Source organism: Colletotrichum lupini, chromosome 2 (assembly GCF_023278565.1).
Source record: "Colletotrichum lupini chromosome 2, complete sequence".
In the NCBI taxonomy this organism is placed as follows: Eukaryota; Fungi; Ascomycota; class Sordariomycetes; order Glomerellales; family Glomerellaceae; genus Colletotrichum; species Colletotrichum lupini.
Window position 1 is genome coordinate 1,494,929 of NC_064675.1, and position 16,457 is coordinate 1,511,385.

A 16,457-nucleotide genomic window follows, 5' to 3' on the forward strand; every position below is an offset into this window, starting at 1 on the left:
TTAATTTCCTTTTCTTTTTAACTAACCTAATATTCCTTAAATAAGGTAAGTAATTTACTTATACCCCTATAGTTACTTATTAATAACTATATTTCGCTTTATTATACTTTATACCCTTTTTTATTTTATTTTTATTATTATTACCTAATTATATACGTAATTATAAGTACAATATTCGTAATTTACTAATTAGAAATATTAATTAAGTATAATTAGGTAATTTTATACGTAATTACTAGTGCAATTTTTACTAATTAGTAATTATACTTCTTTTTAAGCTAATATATGTGTAATTATAAGTATAATTAACGTATATAATAAGCGAGCTACCTAGATAAGCGAGCTACTTACCTAACTACGACTATCTTATTTTCTATTTTCTACCTTACGCAACGCTATAACATAACTATAATATTATAAACTAAAGAAACTTAGTTAAACTTAGCGATTTAAGTTATTAAAAAAACCTTAAAACTAAGTATTTAAGTAGTAATTAAGATCTATTTAGTCCCTCTTAAGACCTTAAGTACCTATTTAAAAAGTATACTTATATAATAAGATATTATACTAAACTCGTAAAAATTAACTATACTTAAAGAAAAGAAGCTAGTTAAGTATATTTTTAACCTAGATTCCCGATCGTTTCCTCCCTATATTAGTAGTATAAAAGATATAGCTAATTAATTATTTACTAACCGTAACGCGCCCCTTATTAAGAAGCGCTAGGCTTTTAATTTTATTAAGCACTAACTATAGCTCCGGATGCGATTTTTTTATAAGTATGACTATAAAAGGGCCTAATATAAAGACTTAGATATAATAAATACGTAGTTTTACCTCGTAACGAATATAATTACGAAATACGGTATTATAAAGTCCGATATTTATAATTTCGACGAGACTAGCTTTATAATAAACTAAATTATATCCGGAATAGTTATTATAAATATAAAAAGGCGTTTAAATACGAAAATAATATAGCTTAGTAATTATAAATAGGTTATAATTATTTAGGCTATTAGCTCGTCGGGCTATAGCGTCCTATTATATATTATTATTATAAGTAAATATTACCTCTCTACTTAATATACGGAATCCGGTTTATTACGTAATTAAGTTATCGTAATATTTAAAAACGGCTAAATAATAAATAAAAAAGGCCTAGATTAGGTAAAATACTTTAAAAGGTATATAAAACTACGTATAAAAAGTTAATATTACCTCCTTATTATTAACAGATACGAAAGTTATTATTCTATAGATTTTAAGTTATATTATAAAAAGAATAATATCGTTACCCTTTATATACCGGCTTATTTATTTTATTTATTATAGCCCTTAGATATTAAATATTTTAAGTTTTTAAAAACGGTATATAGCTAAGAAATTAAGGAAAAAATACGACGGGGTAATACTTATATTATAAAAAAGGACTTTTTTCTTACGTTTTATAAGGTATTTATATAAGTAATTATAAAAAGAAATATTTAGGGAGGATTTAGAAGAGCCGGGCTTATGCCTTTAAATATAAAGAGTATACTATTTAAGCTTAACGTAAAGTTATATACTCCGACGCCTCTAGGATCCCTCTCGATAATACTACTAACTTAAACTTTTTAGATACTAAATAACCTAATAAAAGTATTATTATAGTCGTAACTTATTAAAACTCGAATTACCTGTTATTAAAATAGCTCCCTAACTTCGATTATCGAAGTTATTAAGTATTTATTAAAGGGGGCGCGAGGATTTATATACTAAATTACTTTATTAAAATCGGAGTATTAGATTTTTTAAGAAGAGAATAACCTACTTAGCCGACGTAAGAGGGCTAAGAAAATACGTCTTAAATAAGGAGGAAGTTTTATAATAACTAATAGGGAAGACCTTTAGTTATAAAGAGAGGTAATAACTTAAATTAAAAAGGAAACGTATCGAAATAGTAGTTATTAACTAAGGATTAAGACGGGTTAATAACGATATAATATTTATAAAAATACCGGTTATAATATATAAATATATTAAATTACTAAAGAAATATTTAAAAAAGAGGATACTAAATAGTTTTAATTAAATTACTTTTCTAAGTACTACTTTTTAGTTACGAATATAATATAGTCGCAATTAGGTAAGTAGCTCGCTTATTTAGGTAGCTTGCTTATTATATATATTATATATATATACCTATTTATAATTTAATTCTTTTTATTTACTTTTTTCTTTAGTATTAACTATTTATATATATATACTAATAATTTTATATAAAATACTCCCTTTTTTAATAATTACGTACGCCGTATAATATTTATAATAAGCGCTTAATATAGCGTTCTAGCCCGTATTAAAAGTATATAGCTCTTAACGGTCCCCGTATACTAACTTACGTAGTACTTTAACAACCTTATATTTTATAAAATAACCTCTTACCTCTTTATTAATACGTATACCTTTATATAACAACTTCCTTATTATACGGATTCTTATATTATTTATAAGCTCTTTATTTTCTTTTTTAAAAACTTTTTACTAAATTTATAACTTTAGTATTATATAGGTTAGTATATACTACCTTATATTATTTAATATTATTATATTAACCCGTATAATTTAGCCCTAGTATTAAATTAAGCTTAACCCTAAGATTACTAAAAATAGTTATTATATACCCCCGGATATTACCGTAACTCGTACTTAGGCTATTAATATTATTTAAATAACTATATATAGTAACGCTAAGACTAATACTAAATCGTATGCTTATTATGAAATTAATAAAAGTATTTTTATTAATTACGTTACTTTTATAAATAAGGGCTATTTTAATTATAATTATATATTTATTATATATAAATATACGCTCGTTACGCCTCTTGTTATTACTTATACGTTACCCTATATTACTTTATATTTATTCATAATTTACTAACGGTTCGTATTAGCTTACAATACGCTTATTAAGGTCGTTAAGCGCGGTTATAATTATAAAAGTCGTAATAAAGTTTATATTAGTACTCTACTTAAGTCTTTAAGTACTATCCCTACTATATACCTCCGTATAATAATAAAAGCCCTTAAATAAGTAGCTAAGTAGGTTAAAAATAATTAAAAAGGTATATATAATAGTATATAGAATTATAAAGAGTATTATTAACTTATATAAACTCTAAATAAGGAGTAATTAATTCGATATTTTTATATAGTATAGTATAAGAGTTTATATAAGTATATATTAAGATATAATATAGTTAAGCTTAATACCTAGGTAATAAGGCCTTTATAAAGTTATAGGGTACTTATTAACTATAAACTAGAGTATATATACTTACTTTAGCTTATAAAAGGCCGTAACTAACTATATAAAAGCTCCCCCTAAAGTTTAACGTTTTTAATAAAATTATAGAACTTTTATTTATTATATATTATCGTTATATACTTTTCTATCCTTTTTAGCGTTATAAATCCCCGTAAGCGTTTATATTTTTATATATATATTTATAAAACTTTATAAATAAAAAGATACCCCTATATATTACTATAATTATATATAAATATTTACTTTTTATTTAAAATTTCTTTTTTAGTTTCTTATTTTATATATTATTACTTTTTTAAAATAGTACGACTGCGTATTAATCTTTTATTATATTAAATAATAATTATTATAAAATTAAAAAGTAATTAGACTTATAATATAATTATTATATATATTTTTATAGTTTTTAATACTAAAATTATAAAGCGAACTTTCGAACGTTAACTTATAAAATAGGACTTATAATAAGAAGAGCGTATAGTTTTTTCTAAGGATTTATTAATTCGTATTTAAGAATTATTTTTTAATAATACTTAAATAATAAAAATATCTTTTTTTAACTTTAGTTTAAAAGATTTATAATTATAGTTATAGGATTATTAATACTTCGTTAATAAAGTTAACTTTAATAATAATAAATACTAAAATAGCTCGTAATTATATAATAACGATTAAAAAGGTTCTTTTTTAATATACTAGAGGTTACTTGCCGTATTAAAGAGTATAGTAAAGAGTATTTTTATATATAAATTTATTAATAAGCTTATATTATTAACTAAAATAAACTTTACCTTATATATTATAAAACCTTTTTATAATAAGTTTAAGATTAGTTAAGTAAAATAAAGTATTATTATAAAAGGTTTATAACTCTTAGATTAAATTATATTTAGTTTTTAAATACGTATAATAAGCTTTTACTATTTAAATTTAAGATTTATATTAGTATTAATACTTATTTGCGGTTTATTATATAGTTCTATATAGGGGTTTCTATTTATATATCCCGGAATATACTTATATAATATTTTATTATTATTTAATAATAGGGATTTATATTATTATAAGTTTGTTTAGACCGAGGGAAAAAAACCGTTCTTACGTTTAGTATTTATTACTACTTTTATAATACCATTTAATAATAAAAAGTCTAATTATATTCCGTAATTACTAAATCTTTAGCAAAAATATCTATAACGTTAAAATTAAGAATTAATAAAATCGTCTTTATTAAAATAAATTAGTATATTAGTAAGTAAGTAATATATATTTTAGTATATATAAATATACTTACGTTTATAAGAATACTTCTAACTATTTAAGTTCTAAGGGCTATTTTATATAAATATACTCTCTAACTAGATTATATTTCTATTTACGTATATATTACTAATTCGTTCTAATTTTATCAACTTTATATAAATTTAGAACTCTTATTAAATTCGTTATTAAAAAGGTCGCCCTTACGTTATTTCTAATTAGTTATAATAACTATATTATTAACTTACGTTACGAACTATATAAGACTTTATATAGCTAATTAACTAAGACTAAGTTTAATAATTATTAAATACTATTTCAAATAATAATAATCTAAACGTATATTTTCTTTAAGTTACTTTATAAATTTATACCTTAATTATTAAGGGCTCCCTAACTATATTAACTAAAAGTACGAAGTTTAGCGAAGTTAATTATTTTTATTTTAAAGCGTATTAATATTTTCGTATTTATTTAAAGTAGTATATACGTAATAAACTCTAATTAAAAATTACTTTACTTAATAAACTATAGGGTAATATTATATAAGTTAAATAGAAATTAAAAAACTTTAGAATTAATTTTAAAATATTAAATAGCTTTATAATTACGAGTAATACTAAGAATAAAAAGGAATCATAAATATAATTATAGTTTATTTTAAATTATTTATTAATAAGAATACTCGTTTTTATCTTTATAATATACTAAGTTATTTATTATTATAAACTTTATTTTCTTATTAAACTATTATAATCTCGTTTTTCCTATCGTTTTTATCCTTTTTAACTTTTTTCTTAGCCTTTACCTCCTTCTTAACGATCTCTTTTTTTTACTTAACTAATAATTCCTATTTAATTTTTATCGTTAGTTTAATATTAATATTTATTAAAAGCCGTGTTTTTAGAACATTTTTATACGTTATTTTACCTAAAGTTTTAGTTATAATTAGCTTTATATAACCTTTTCCCTTTTTTACTAACTAAGGTTTAATAATTAATAACTTAATTTTAGTTTAAAAAATAATAAAAAGTTAGTAATTATCTTTTTTATATAAAATCGCAGCTTTAAAAAAAATCTCTCTAAACTTATAGCTTTATATACTACTTTATAGTACTTTAAAATATTATAAAAATTCTTTATATTAATTAAAAATACTATCTACTTTATTAAAAAAATTTATTAGTTTATTATAAAATATAAAATAATAAATCGTATTATATTTTAATATAAAATAAACGTTAAGAAGTAATTAAACTAAACTTTTTTAATAAACTTCTTAATAACTTAGATATTAATATAAATCGTTACTTAAAAACCGTTAAGTTCGTTTGTAAAAAAGGATACGTTATATAATATAATAAAAATATTAATTATTAATAATTATTTTAATTCCTTTTTTATTTATTAAATACTTCGTTCCCGCTTTTTTAAACTTATAAAAAGAGATTTTATTAATATTAAAGCTTATATATTTATACGTTCTTATTATATAAAAAGGGTAGAGCTTATATAAATATTATGATTAATTAGTCGTTTTAGAATAGCTTTATAAAAAGGTATCGTAACGTCGATTAGTTTAATAATATTTTATATAAAAATTAGAAATTATTATAAATCTATATTATAATATTTATAAACGAGCTATTAATTTAATAATTTAAATAAAAAGAAATTTTTATTTATAAAAGGGTAAAAAGTAGTAATTATTTTTATAATAAAGTTATAAAAAAAAAAAAAACTTTTATATTAAAATACGATATTACGCGATTTTATATATTATTATATAGTTTAATATATTATAAAATTAAAGTATTTCTTAAGCTATAAATCTCTATAACCCCTATTTATAAGTTATTATACTAATCTAGACCCTATCCTAAGTAATAGGGTAACTATAAAATACGATTTCTGCTTTAATATATAAAAAAAAGTGTTTTAGCAGAGTGCCTCTTGCAGTCTGCCGTACCTTAGCACATCTTAGGGGATCGGGCAACCCGACATCCCATAACGAACCAGTGAGACCACTGTACTTATTCCCCGCTATCCCTACATGCGATTTGGCACTGACAGAACCTTACTTGATTGCTCTTTAGGCTTGACTCAGCGCCAGATTCGAAATTAAATCCTGTTGAGTAGAAATCATAGAGGTCTTTCTTTTTAACTCATCTTTAGCTGAGCACATGATTGAGTCCAGTCTGTGTTATAGTTTATTTGTCGCAGATTATATCGCTGAATACGAACAGCGCTGGGTATCAGTCTGCACACGTCTCATTATTACGAGTGTCAACTCGTGAGCAGCTTGGCAGCGAATTATAATAAGGGCAGCACGCATTCAAGAAATTCGCACGCCGCGACGAGTCCCGACAGTCCTAAAACAAGTCTTCATCATGCATTCAAGTCCGACTATCATGAAACACCATACAGATCTCAACGGCCTACGAGCTGCAGCGGCAGCTTTTCTATTTGTACAAGGTGCCAGCGCTGGCAAGATTTACTGTGCCGACGTACAAGAGAAAGTTGTAGCCGAAGCCAACTGCGACGGCCAAGCAACTCCCGGAACGTACTACATGTTCAACAGCCAAGAAGAACACGCCATCGGCTCGAAAGTCGACTTAAAGAACGCACAAGTATACGACAGCGCCGACGCTTTCGAAAAGCGGCACGAACTGTTCCCGGCCGATATTCCATTACAAGAATTCGAATCCGATGGCTTTGGAAAACGCGCGTGTCGAGTTGGCGGTGTTGGTGGAGGCTATCGCGGTGGTGTATTCGTGCCATACTACGGCGGTCGGGTAATTAGCGGGGGGGTTGGTGGTTGAAAATTGCAGGCGTCGTTGTCTGAAGATTGAGCAAAGAGTGAATGCCGCGAGCTTGGTGAGGCATGTATACTGTGTTTCTTAATTGTATTCTTGGCAGGCACATCGGTTGCCACCTGATCAGTCCCATCCACGGTCTTCATCGTCTGGCTTGTGCCAGTATTCGGAAGCGTATTAGTGAACAGAATTCCAGGCTATCGCCTGTTCCTGTCTACAGACATTCACGGACTCCATGAGCCCAGCAAATGTTCAAAAATGGAGAACATCAGGTATCCGCTGATCACCATTGACAAAAGCAGTGCCCTCATCCAGCTCTCGCTAGGTAGGATTATCTAGACGGCACAGAGGTGGCCTTACTCGTTATGGAATTGTCAACCTAAAGTAGTAGGTTCCGCCCTACATCACATAACGCCATTTGCGTCGGGTCGATGGAAACCTCAACAGCTGAGCCTTTCACAGCAGTTGCGCAAAGTTGTACTAAGCGCTCCAGCACAGTTTGTCTGGACCGAATGTCTCGGACATAGGCTCGTCGTATCCCCATAGCGTCGATCGGCTCAACGGATGCAACCAAGCCAGGCTTGGCTGTCGGTGATTTTCATCAGCCATCGCCGAAAATAGTGGATACCGACACCGAGAATAGTGGGTCTCTTCGCCGAAAACACAGAAACATGGCATGTAAGGCAACATGAATACAGGCCTTGAAGTTCTGAGATACGCATATAAAAACTACCTTTACCACTTGATTCTGCAGAGAGATTATCTGTTGCAAAATCATCAGCATCTACACATCAATTTCCCACTCTATTATTCAACTACTCCATCTCACCAATCCATCATCTTTACAGATCACAATGGGTGTCCACGGCCGCTACACTACTGAGAAGGTTACCTACCCGTCTCATGGAGAGACCATCGCTGGTATTCTCTACAAGCCTCAAGGCATCACCAACCCGCCCGGAATCGTGGTCCTAGGCCCCTATTCGTTTGTCAAAGAGCAAGCTCCGTTGCAGTATGCCACACGACTGGCTGACGAAGGCTACGCGGCCTTGATCTTCGACCCACGCACTGTCGGAGAGAGCACCGGCCAGCCACGCCGCTTGGAAAACCCTGTGATGAAGAACGAAGACGTGGTCTCCGGTCTCGATTATCTCGCTGGTAGGGGCGACGTGGATGCAAAGAGACTATTCCTCGTAGGCGTCTGTCAGGGAGGCCCCGAGTGTCTTGATGTGGCGTCCTACGACGACTGCGTTGTCGCTGTTGCTTCCGTCACGGGATACTACCGCGACCGCGAAACGGATATCTGGATGATCTGCTCGGGGTGTGTCAATGTCGAGCCAGGTGTTGACGTAGGAGCTTTGAAGATGCCTACACCTGAGCAAGGAGAAGCCCTCTACGATGCGCGCATCAAACGAGCCAAAGAGGCCAAAGCCCTGTACGAAAAGACCGGGGAAGTCATCTACCAACCTCTTGTCGACCCCAAAGCTGCGGACCCGAACGTTGGCTCTCTTGCCGGGCTTCCAGGACCGATCGTATGGTCGTGGTATGGCCCCTGGACCTTGAAGGGTTTCGAGAATCGGTATGCGGTCATGAGCGATTTGGACCATTTTGGCTATTCCACGGTCGATGGTGTGTCCAAGCTCACTAAGCCAGCTTTGGTAATTCATGGTGATAATTGCATGAATGCCGCTGCAGCCAAGAGACATTATGAGTCGATCCCGACGAAGGAGAAGAAGCTGATTTGGGACGCTGATATCTCGCACTTCCAGCACTACGAGCAGCCGGATATTGTGGATAGGAACGTTGGTGAGATCGCGGCTTGGTTTGGACAGACAAAGGTGTAAATCAACGAGTCTAAGTCTTCAATAAAACTAACTCATCTTGATCTTGCCATCTGCAGTTGATGATGCAGGCAGAACCTTCAAATTGGTGACAAACTCGTGATACTTAATTAAAATGGTGAGAGTACGTATTAGCACCGTGTTCATTGTAAGCTTCTACTCACAATCCTGTGAACAATCAGCAAAGGCATCAAAAATAAGAGATTGCGTTGCCATGGGGCGTTGAACGGCAGCAGTAGGCGCCACTAATGTTACCGGAATTTCCTTTTCGCGCGGTATCCGAACTTTGTGGACGATGATAGTTGTTGTAATAAGCGCAAAACCAGCCGATCAGCCGATGGCAAAATCCTTCCATCCGGGCAAAGCTGCCGACGTCCTGTGCAAGCCGCCCGCGGTCTCCCTTACCAATTACCGGAAGGGGGAACTGGCTTTAAGTTTGGCCGAGTGGCCTGTGCATGTGCGATTATGTAAACAGGGATCGGTCCTCATACAAATCCCCTCAGCGCCAGCGATGTGTCGATCAACCCCTCAACTCTCTTCATATGCTGAGCTAGGCTTTTCATGATGTATAGCTGGGGAGTTGATACTTCCAGCGCCCGCCCATCGCACAGGCAGAAGCGCCTGGTGATCTCATGTTCAGAATGTCACAGACGCAAACAGAAAGTAAGCTTTTTGGTTGGCAGGTAGCTTACCTTGGTCTGATTAGCACCAGTGCGATCGACAGCATCCGTGTTTTCATTGCTCTCGACGAGGCAAGCCTGTATGGCCCTTTCCCCCACGAGTGTGTTGAACTACACTTACAAAATTTAGGGACTTTGCCGTTATGAGTATACCGAACAAAAATACGTGGGTGCTGAGAAATTGGCAACTCAACCCAGAACAGCCCCAGATCTGTCAACAAGTCCATCCCAGTCGTCATCCGACAACACGCCTGGTGGAGAGGAGACGTCCGTCACTGCTCATGAGCTATCCAAACGACTTGGTTACTCTGTCAATGTCAAAGGGACCCTTGAGATTGTTTCCCAACTCGGGGCATTGAGCCATGACTCAGCCTCCCGTGGTGGAAGGCCACGGAACCATGATGCGGCAGTTCACTATGTGAAACTCGTAAGGAAGATACCACAAAGGGAGCACATTAATATCCTCGTGGAATCGTTCTTCAACAATGTTGCATGGCAATACGATGTTATTGATTACTCAAGGTTCCGGGACGAGCTATCAAACTGGAATCACATCTCCTCCGCAACGTTGAATCTGGGCCCCGAGAACTTGTCTGTCAGCATCCGGGCCTTCCCTGCTTTACTCCTTCAGGTTCTTGCACTCGCATTGCAATTCCACCCTGATGAAAACGACGAAGCACTGCAGGGCCTCAAGTACGCACCTGATATCGACTTTGCCGACCTGGCGGCAGATTATAGCAGTGTGGGCCATCAAATCATGGTGATGCTTGGGAGTAAAGACATCTCTCTCAACAGAATTCGGGCTGGACTGATGGAGGCATTTTTCGAGAAGAGCAATGGCTCAGTTATCGAAGCCTGGCACACACTTGGAAGAACGATCCGAGACGCCCAAGAACTTGGCTTGCACACACGTAGTGTTTGGGAGACAAGTCCGCCTGCCGAACATGATATACAAAATCCGGTATTCCCACTGGAGAAGAAATTGTGGTTTATGTTGCATCTCTGGGACGCGCACATGGCTGTTGTTCTCGGGAGGCCCATGACGACCAGATTGGACTCGAGCTGCGTGCCCAAGGTGACGAGCCTGACAGTTGCGCCGCATCCGTCAGACTTAGACGACGTAACGATATCCCCATTCGACTTCATGGTATGTGGCTATCATGCTGCTTACAGGTATCTACAGGATATCCACGATCTTGGGGTTGAGAACAAGGATGCGCAAGAGACCGTTCAGAAAATACACAACGCCGTGATCAGCAATATTTCCAAACTCCCGGCATGGGCAACCTCTGCAACTCCGGTACTCGACGGCAGATACCCTTGGCTCCCTGCGGCTCGCGAGACACTCATTACTGAGGTCTATTTTTTCCTGCTCGCACTGCATCGCCCTTTCATAACCACACTATCTGCAAGTCGAGTAGAGGCACACACGACCGCGCTGAAGATGCTTGCGTCACAAAGCAGGCTGTTCGAACACGCGGGGGCTTTAATTTATAGGGGATTCGCTCTTGTCTTCTCTATATTCGATGCCATGGTTCTAGTGGCAGCAACCTACATTCGAGCCCCGGATGATGCGCAACATCTTCTGGCAGAATCGGTGAACCGCTTGGAATGGGGCTTGGCAAGGCTAGATGCAATGAGGCCGCGGAATGCCATGGCAGGATTCGCTTATGATGTCGTACTGGCGCTCTTTCGAAAAATGATGAACGGATTCTCCTCCCCGGACCCTACTTCTCTGGGAAACAATGAGCCTGAAAGCCAGTTCAGAGCTGTGGAGGCGCTGCCTCGGAATCACACTGCACAAGTCGCCTCAAGTCTTGAGCAGAATTCAAACGACGCAACAATGCAACAATCACCATACGACTTCGTCTCCCAGGACCTGTTACTTGGAGAGATCTTTCCTGCTGAGTGGCAAGAGATAACCATTACTGAAGCTGAGAATTACGGGGAAGCATTTCCCGACAGTCTGTGGCAATTAATGGACGAGCTCACTTAGCGAACGCGACTCTCGAGTGCATACCAAGCTTTTGGCTGTTGAATATCAGATAGCTGGCGAGCTTGGTTGAAAATTTGGCAGCCTAGGTCTGGATGAGCAGCATAGCCCAAGTCAATAAAGAAAATGGCACATTGGATTCATGGGCCTATTTTGATCACGACTCGATAGAAAACCAATCATCGACATTTGAGGTAATCTTTCATCCCATCGACTGCGAGATAACGTCAGTACATGAGTACTTCTCGGGAGGGGAAGTAGCAAATCGTATATTATTCCATGATTATCCGTCTAGAACCCGTCTCAATTCCGCCCGGTGCAACCAACCAAGAAGCTCCCCGTTGAAGAAAACTGGACGTGCATGTACTGGCGTTATCTCGCAGTCGATGGGATAAATAAGTGTAAAGACGATGTAGGCATATTGTATCAACTATCTAAAGGATAGGGTTGTAGTCTATAAGTACAAAAGAGAAAATAGGGTTATGTACTAAGATAAGAAGATACTCGTCTGAATGCAGGGTATTGATACAGAATATTGATGAGGTGCCAATTAGTTACAATGAATAGTAGAATAGGATTAATGATCAAAGATCATGTCCATCTTTGCAGCTCCCCGTAACCTGCATGTGCCGTGATTTACGCGAACCGTACTGCATGGCCCTTGTAGAATTTAATCTCCAAAGTTCCAGCCAAACTCAGAAGAACTTTTAAGCAGGAAGCTTGAAGCCGGTCTTGCGGAGGTTCTGGAAGACATGCTCGGGATCGTACTCCTCTGAGACTGACTTGAGGAAATCAATTGTCTCCTGGCCATGGGTCGAGAGCGGGTCTTGGTCCTTCCATGCGTAGTTGAGGTACTTCCATTCCTTGTACGCCTCAATCTCCTTGGCGTACTCATCGATGGCGGCACGGAACTCGAGGGCAAAAGGGAGGATCAACTTCTGGTTCGCAGGGGTATCGACAGTCAAGGCAATGAGCCACATGATGGTAGGGCCATCCGCAACAACACTCTCCAGGCCGAGTGAGTTTCCGCCGTTATCGAGGCCGTGCTTGACGATGGATTGGGTGACGGGCTGGAACTGGACAAGGACGTTGAAGTCGGACTCGGGCGCGGCTTCCTTCATCTTGGCTGAATATTCTTTCAGCTTGGTGTCGATGAAGTCCATGATACGGAAATCATTGGTGGTCTGGCCAACCATCCAATTTGCGCTGTAACATAGTGTCAGAACCGCCTCGTGGGTCTTGCTACGAAGAACAACTTACTACAGGCCCAAGGGAGTGGGACCAGTGAACTCCGGAACGAGCTCGGCGACAGTACCAACACGGACAGTGCTGGAGATGTTGGGGATCGCGTAGTAGTCGTCGAAAGCAGGCGCGTCCATGTTGGCTTGGACGTTGGTCAGGATAGATCGCAAGCTGAAGCCGGTCTTATCGTAGTATAGAGCGACAATGTTTTGGCTATAGGGGTCATTGTCCATGTTGTTGGCAAATTTCAGGTAGGCGTTGAAGACGTTGTCTCTCTCTGTGAGGTTGTAGCTCACGAAGCCACCTGACATTTGTGCCGAGTCAACAGTACCTATAGGGGATGTATTAGTGAAGAACACCATATTATAGTATGAGCAACTTACGAGCATCGATTCTAGTGACGAATCCAAAGTTTCCTGAACCTCCCTTCAGGGCCTTCCAGAGATCTGCGTTCTCGTTTGCATTGGCGTTCACAACGGAACCATCCCCAAGCACAACCTCAAAATTGGTAACCGAATCGCAAGCAAAGCCATGAGAGTTGGTGTGGAAGGAGTACTAAGATCTTAAGTATTAGTAAATCTTCGAGATATTTGAGACGGCGACGGTTTATGAGACGCCAAATTGGGTTCACTTACACCGCCACCCGTTGTGAAACCGCCAACACCGACAACTGACGCTCTTCCACCAACAGCAGCAACGCCATAGGGATCAAGGGTAGAGAAGACCCTTTCCCAGTCTGAGCCAGGCTGGATTGAAGCAATCTTTGTTCCTTCATCGTATGTCGTGGTGTTCATGTAACCTGGAGAAAAGCGTTTGTCAACACATGATGCGTCCCATGTCATGGATTATCAGTTGGAGTGCTTACCAAAGTCGATGGTGACACCCTTCTTGACACCATTGGATCCAGTGAAAGCCGAGTGAGCACCACTGCGGATGCCAAAAGGACATTGGTTTCTATTCAAGATCTTTGCGATCTTCGTCACGTCCGAGGTGCTCTCGGGCAACACCATGCACCAAGGAGCTTGAGCAGCATTGGCAGAGTAGTATGTCTCTAACCGCGCATCGTAGAATGAGTTGTCCTTTGAGTAGACCTTGCGTTGAAGGTCTTGATCTTGGGCAAGAGCAGAGCACTGTATGGGGCCAAAGTTAGAAATGATCGCCAGTGGGAGTGGATGAGAGGGGGGAAGGGAGGGTGACGTACACACACGCAGTGAGGACTGCGACCCCTTGCTGAGACAGTCGAGGTAGCCAAGGCCAAGATCGACAAACCCGTTGAGAACCTCATGATTACCAGAGTTTGTTTGACTCTGTGTGTGTGAGTGTGTGTCTGCGCACGAGCTCCCGTCGTCGTTGCGTGGGGGTGATCTGATGGGAGGATCGGGGTTGTTGACTGGACGGCAGCAAGACCAGGTGAGAGGATGAGAAAGACTAGAAACTCTCGAGGTGTTCTAGCGAATATCTATTGCCGTTGTATTCTGAATGAGCGATCAAATCTCCAGTGCCTTCCGAGTCCGCAGTTTTAAGTTCAGACCGACCTCGCCTCCACCGCGAGCTAGTGCCCTCGTTGGAAGACCAGCATGAGTCGATGTAATTTGATCTAATGCAACTAGCGGGCATGTTCAATCCCGCAAGCCGCCGTCCACACAGGGACCGATGAATACCCGCATGAATCCGGTAGGTCAAGTGGAAAGTTGCAAAGAAAAAGAGGAGTAATCTTCAGCTTGTTGATGGGGCCGAAGGATCATGTTTGCTGCTTCTCGGAGCTTCAATCCTCGTTTGGGTCGTGTATTGCCTTTGCAATCGGTCAGCACCCGGCCAAGTTGTGGCAAGACGTGTTGGAATCAGGTTACATTAGCCACCAGAACGCAATCAGGCGGAAGATCTAGAGCCAGCAACTTCATTCTCGTCACGACTGTGTCTGGGGGGCGGAGAGCTGACCTGCAAAGCGTTGTTCCGCCCCCATTTCTACAATATGTCCAACATGCAGTGCGACCTTTTCCGGGATGATTTCCTCGAGGTTTCGGAACCAAGAGCTGCTAGGCAATAAGTGCTGACAAAATTCAGACGTTCCGACTTGGCAGTCTGGTCTTCCCCGTCTCGGAGAGCAGGGAATAGGGCTGTAGACAATACAACGCCGGTGAACTTGGCTCGATCCCATCTCGTGCCCACCTCCCCGTTGCATACCAAGTTAATCGACAACAATACTCGCCTCCCGCTATCAACCACAAAACCACTTTTATCGAAGCAAACAATGACATGCTGCTCTGCTGCTCTGCCGCTCAGCCGCGGGATTTTTTGGATTCTACGAAGGATTCCCACAAACATTGTTTGCTTCGCCAAGAGCCAGAGTTGCATCCGGTGGGCCTCGCTTCCTGAACGACCTCGAACATGTTGTTGGTCGATGAGGGATAATCCTCTGCCGCGACATCAATTCCAACAAGCTCATCTCCGAATCTTTGAACAGCCGCCTCCTTATTCTCCCTTTTCAAATTGTGGAAGGCGAGTCATGCTGGTGAAGCTTGGGCAGATTTACTTGCCCTATCCATGGCAAACGCGGGAACCGCTGGTGGTTTTTATAGGCCAAAAATGGGCATGCAAAGTATATTATAACGATCGCCTCCGAGGAAGCAGAAGCTCTGCTCCGTGACTCCCCTCTCAAGGAAAGGAGGATGATGTTGCCCGTATGACGGAGGTCCTGCTAATCCATTCCGCCTTTTCATGGATACGCCTCCAGGATATTAGATCCATACGTGTATCAGCAAGGAGTGGGTAATTCCTGTGCCGCACCATGGGTTCCATTCAGGTACGTGTGTTGGGGTCGTTGTCTTATTCTATCAGCTTTGACCAAGATCTGACGGAAAGGGCGGAGAATCTGAGGGCTCGGTCGCGGATTACTCTGTACCGCAGCAAATCTCTTGAGTCTTCACCACCCCTGATCCCAAGCACAATGATGGGTGGCTGCGAGAGCGAGGGTAACTGGTAGCCGGGACCCAATGGGCATGACGTTTCTCTATCTTGGAGATTGGAGCCATCGGTCCTTTTGTCAGGGCTGTCCCAACCCCTTGTCGACCCCAGTTTCGGCGGCCCGCTTTGTGACTGGTCATTCTCCTCTTCTACCATACTACGTACCTTACACCAGCCCAACTGCCGGGGCTGGACCAGCAATCCCAGTCCATAGAGACAACTTCCAACACTCTCCAACAACGGAACCTTATTATGAGTTCGGACCAAACTTCTCGATCGGGGCGTCGATCGTACAGCAAACACTGTGCCTCTTATTAGTTTTGGAAGGGCAGCGATCCCACGAATGAG

General features: G+C 38.5%; 4 protein-coding genes across 4 annotated transcripts; 3 read left to right on the forward strand and 1 right to left on the reverse strand.

Moving 5' to 3' along the window:
• Positions 1-6,963: 6,963 nt before the first annotated feature.
• On the forward strand, positions 6,964-7,395 carry CLUP02_02821 (uncharacterized protein; the record flags this gene model as incomplete). Its single annotated transcript, XM_049281849.1, has 1 exon — positions 6,964-7,395. The coding sequence occupies one exon, from the start codon at positions 6,964-6,966 to the stop codon at positions 7,393-7,395; it is 432 nt and encodes a 143-aa protein (XP_049138992.1).
• Positions 7,396-8,243: 848 nt separating this feature from the next.
• Positions 8,244-9,233, forward strand: CLUP02_02822 (uncharacterized protein; the record flags this gene model as incomplete). The annotated part of the gene is made up of 1 exon (XM_049281850.1): positions 8,244-9,233. The coding sequence occupies one exon, from the start codon at positions 8,244-8,246 to the stop codon at positions 9,231-9,233; it is 990 nt and encodes a 329-aa protein (XP_049138993.1).
• A 334-nt stretch (positions 9,234-9,567) lies between these two features.
• CLUP02_02823 (uncharacterized protein) lies at positions 9,568-11,906 on the forward strand (the record flags this gene model as incomplete). The annotated part of the gene is made up of 3 exons (XM_049281851.1): positions 9,568-9,687; positions 9,824-9,893; positions 10,114-11,906. 3 exons carry the CDS (start codon positions 9,568-9,570, stop codon positions 11,904-11,906), a joined length of 1,983 nt encoding a protein of 660 aa, XP_049138994.1.
• Positions 11,907-12,610: 704 nt separating this feature from the next.
• Positions 12,611-14,430, reverse strand: CLUP02_02824 (FAD binding domain-containing protein; the record flags this gene model as incomplete). Its single annotated transcript, XM_049281852.1, has 6 exons — positions 12,611-13,109; positions 13,164-13,476; positions 13,529-13,700; positions 13,781-13,944; positions 14,011-14,275; positions 14,353-14,430. The coding sequence occupies 6 exons, from the start codon at positions 14,428-14,430 to the stop codon at positions 12,611-12,613; spliced, it is 1,491 nt and encodes a 496-aa protein (XP_049138995.1).
• Between the last annotated feature and the right edge of the window lie 2,027 nt (positions 14,431-16,457).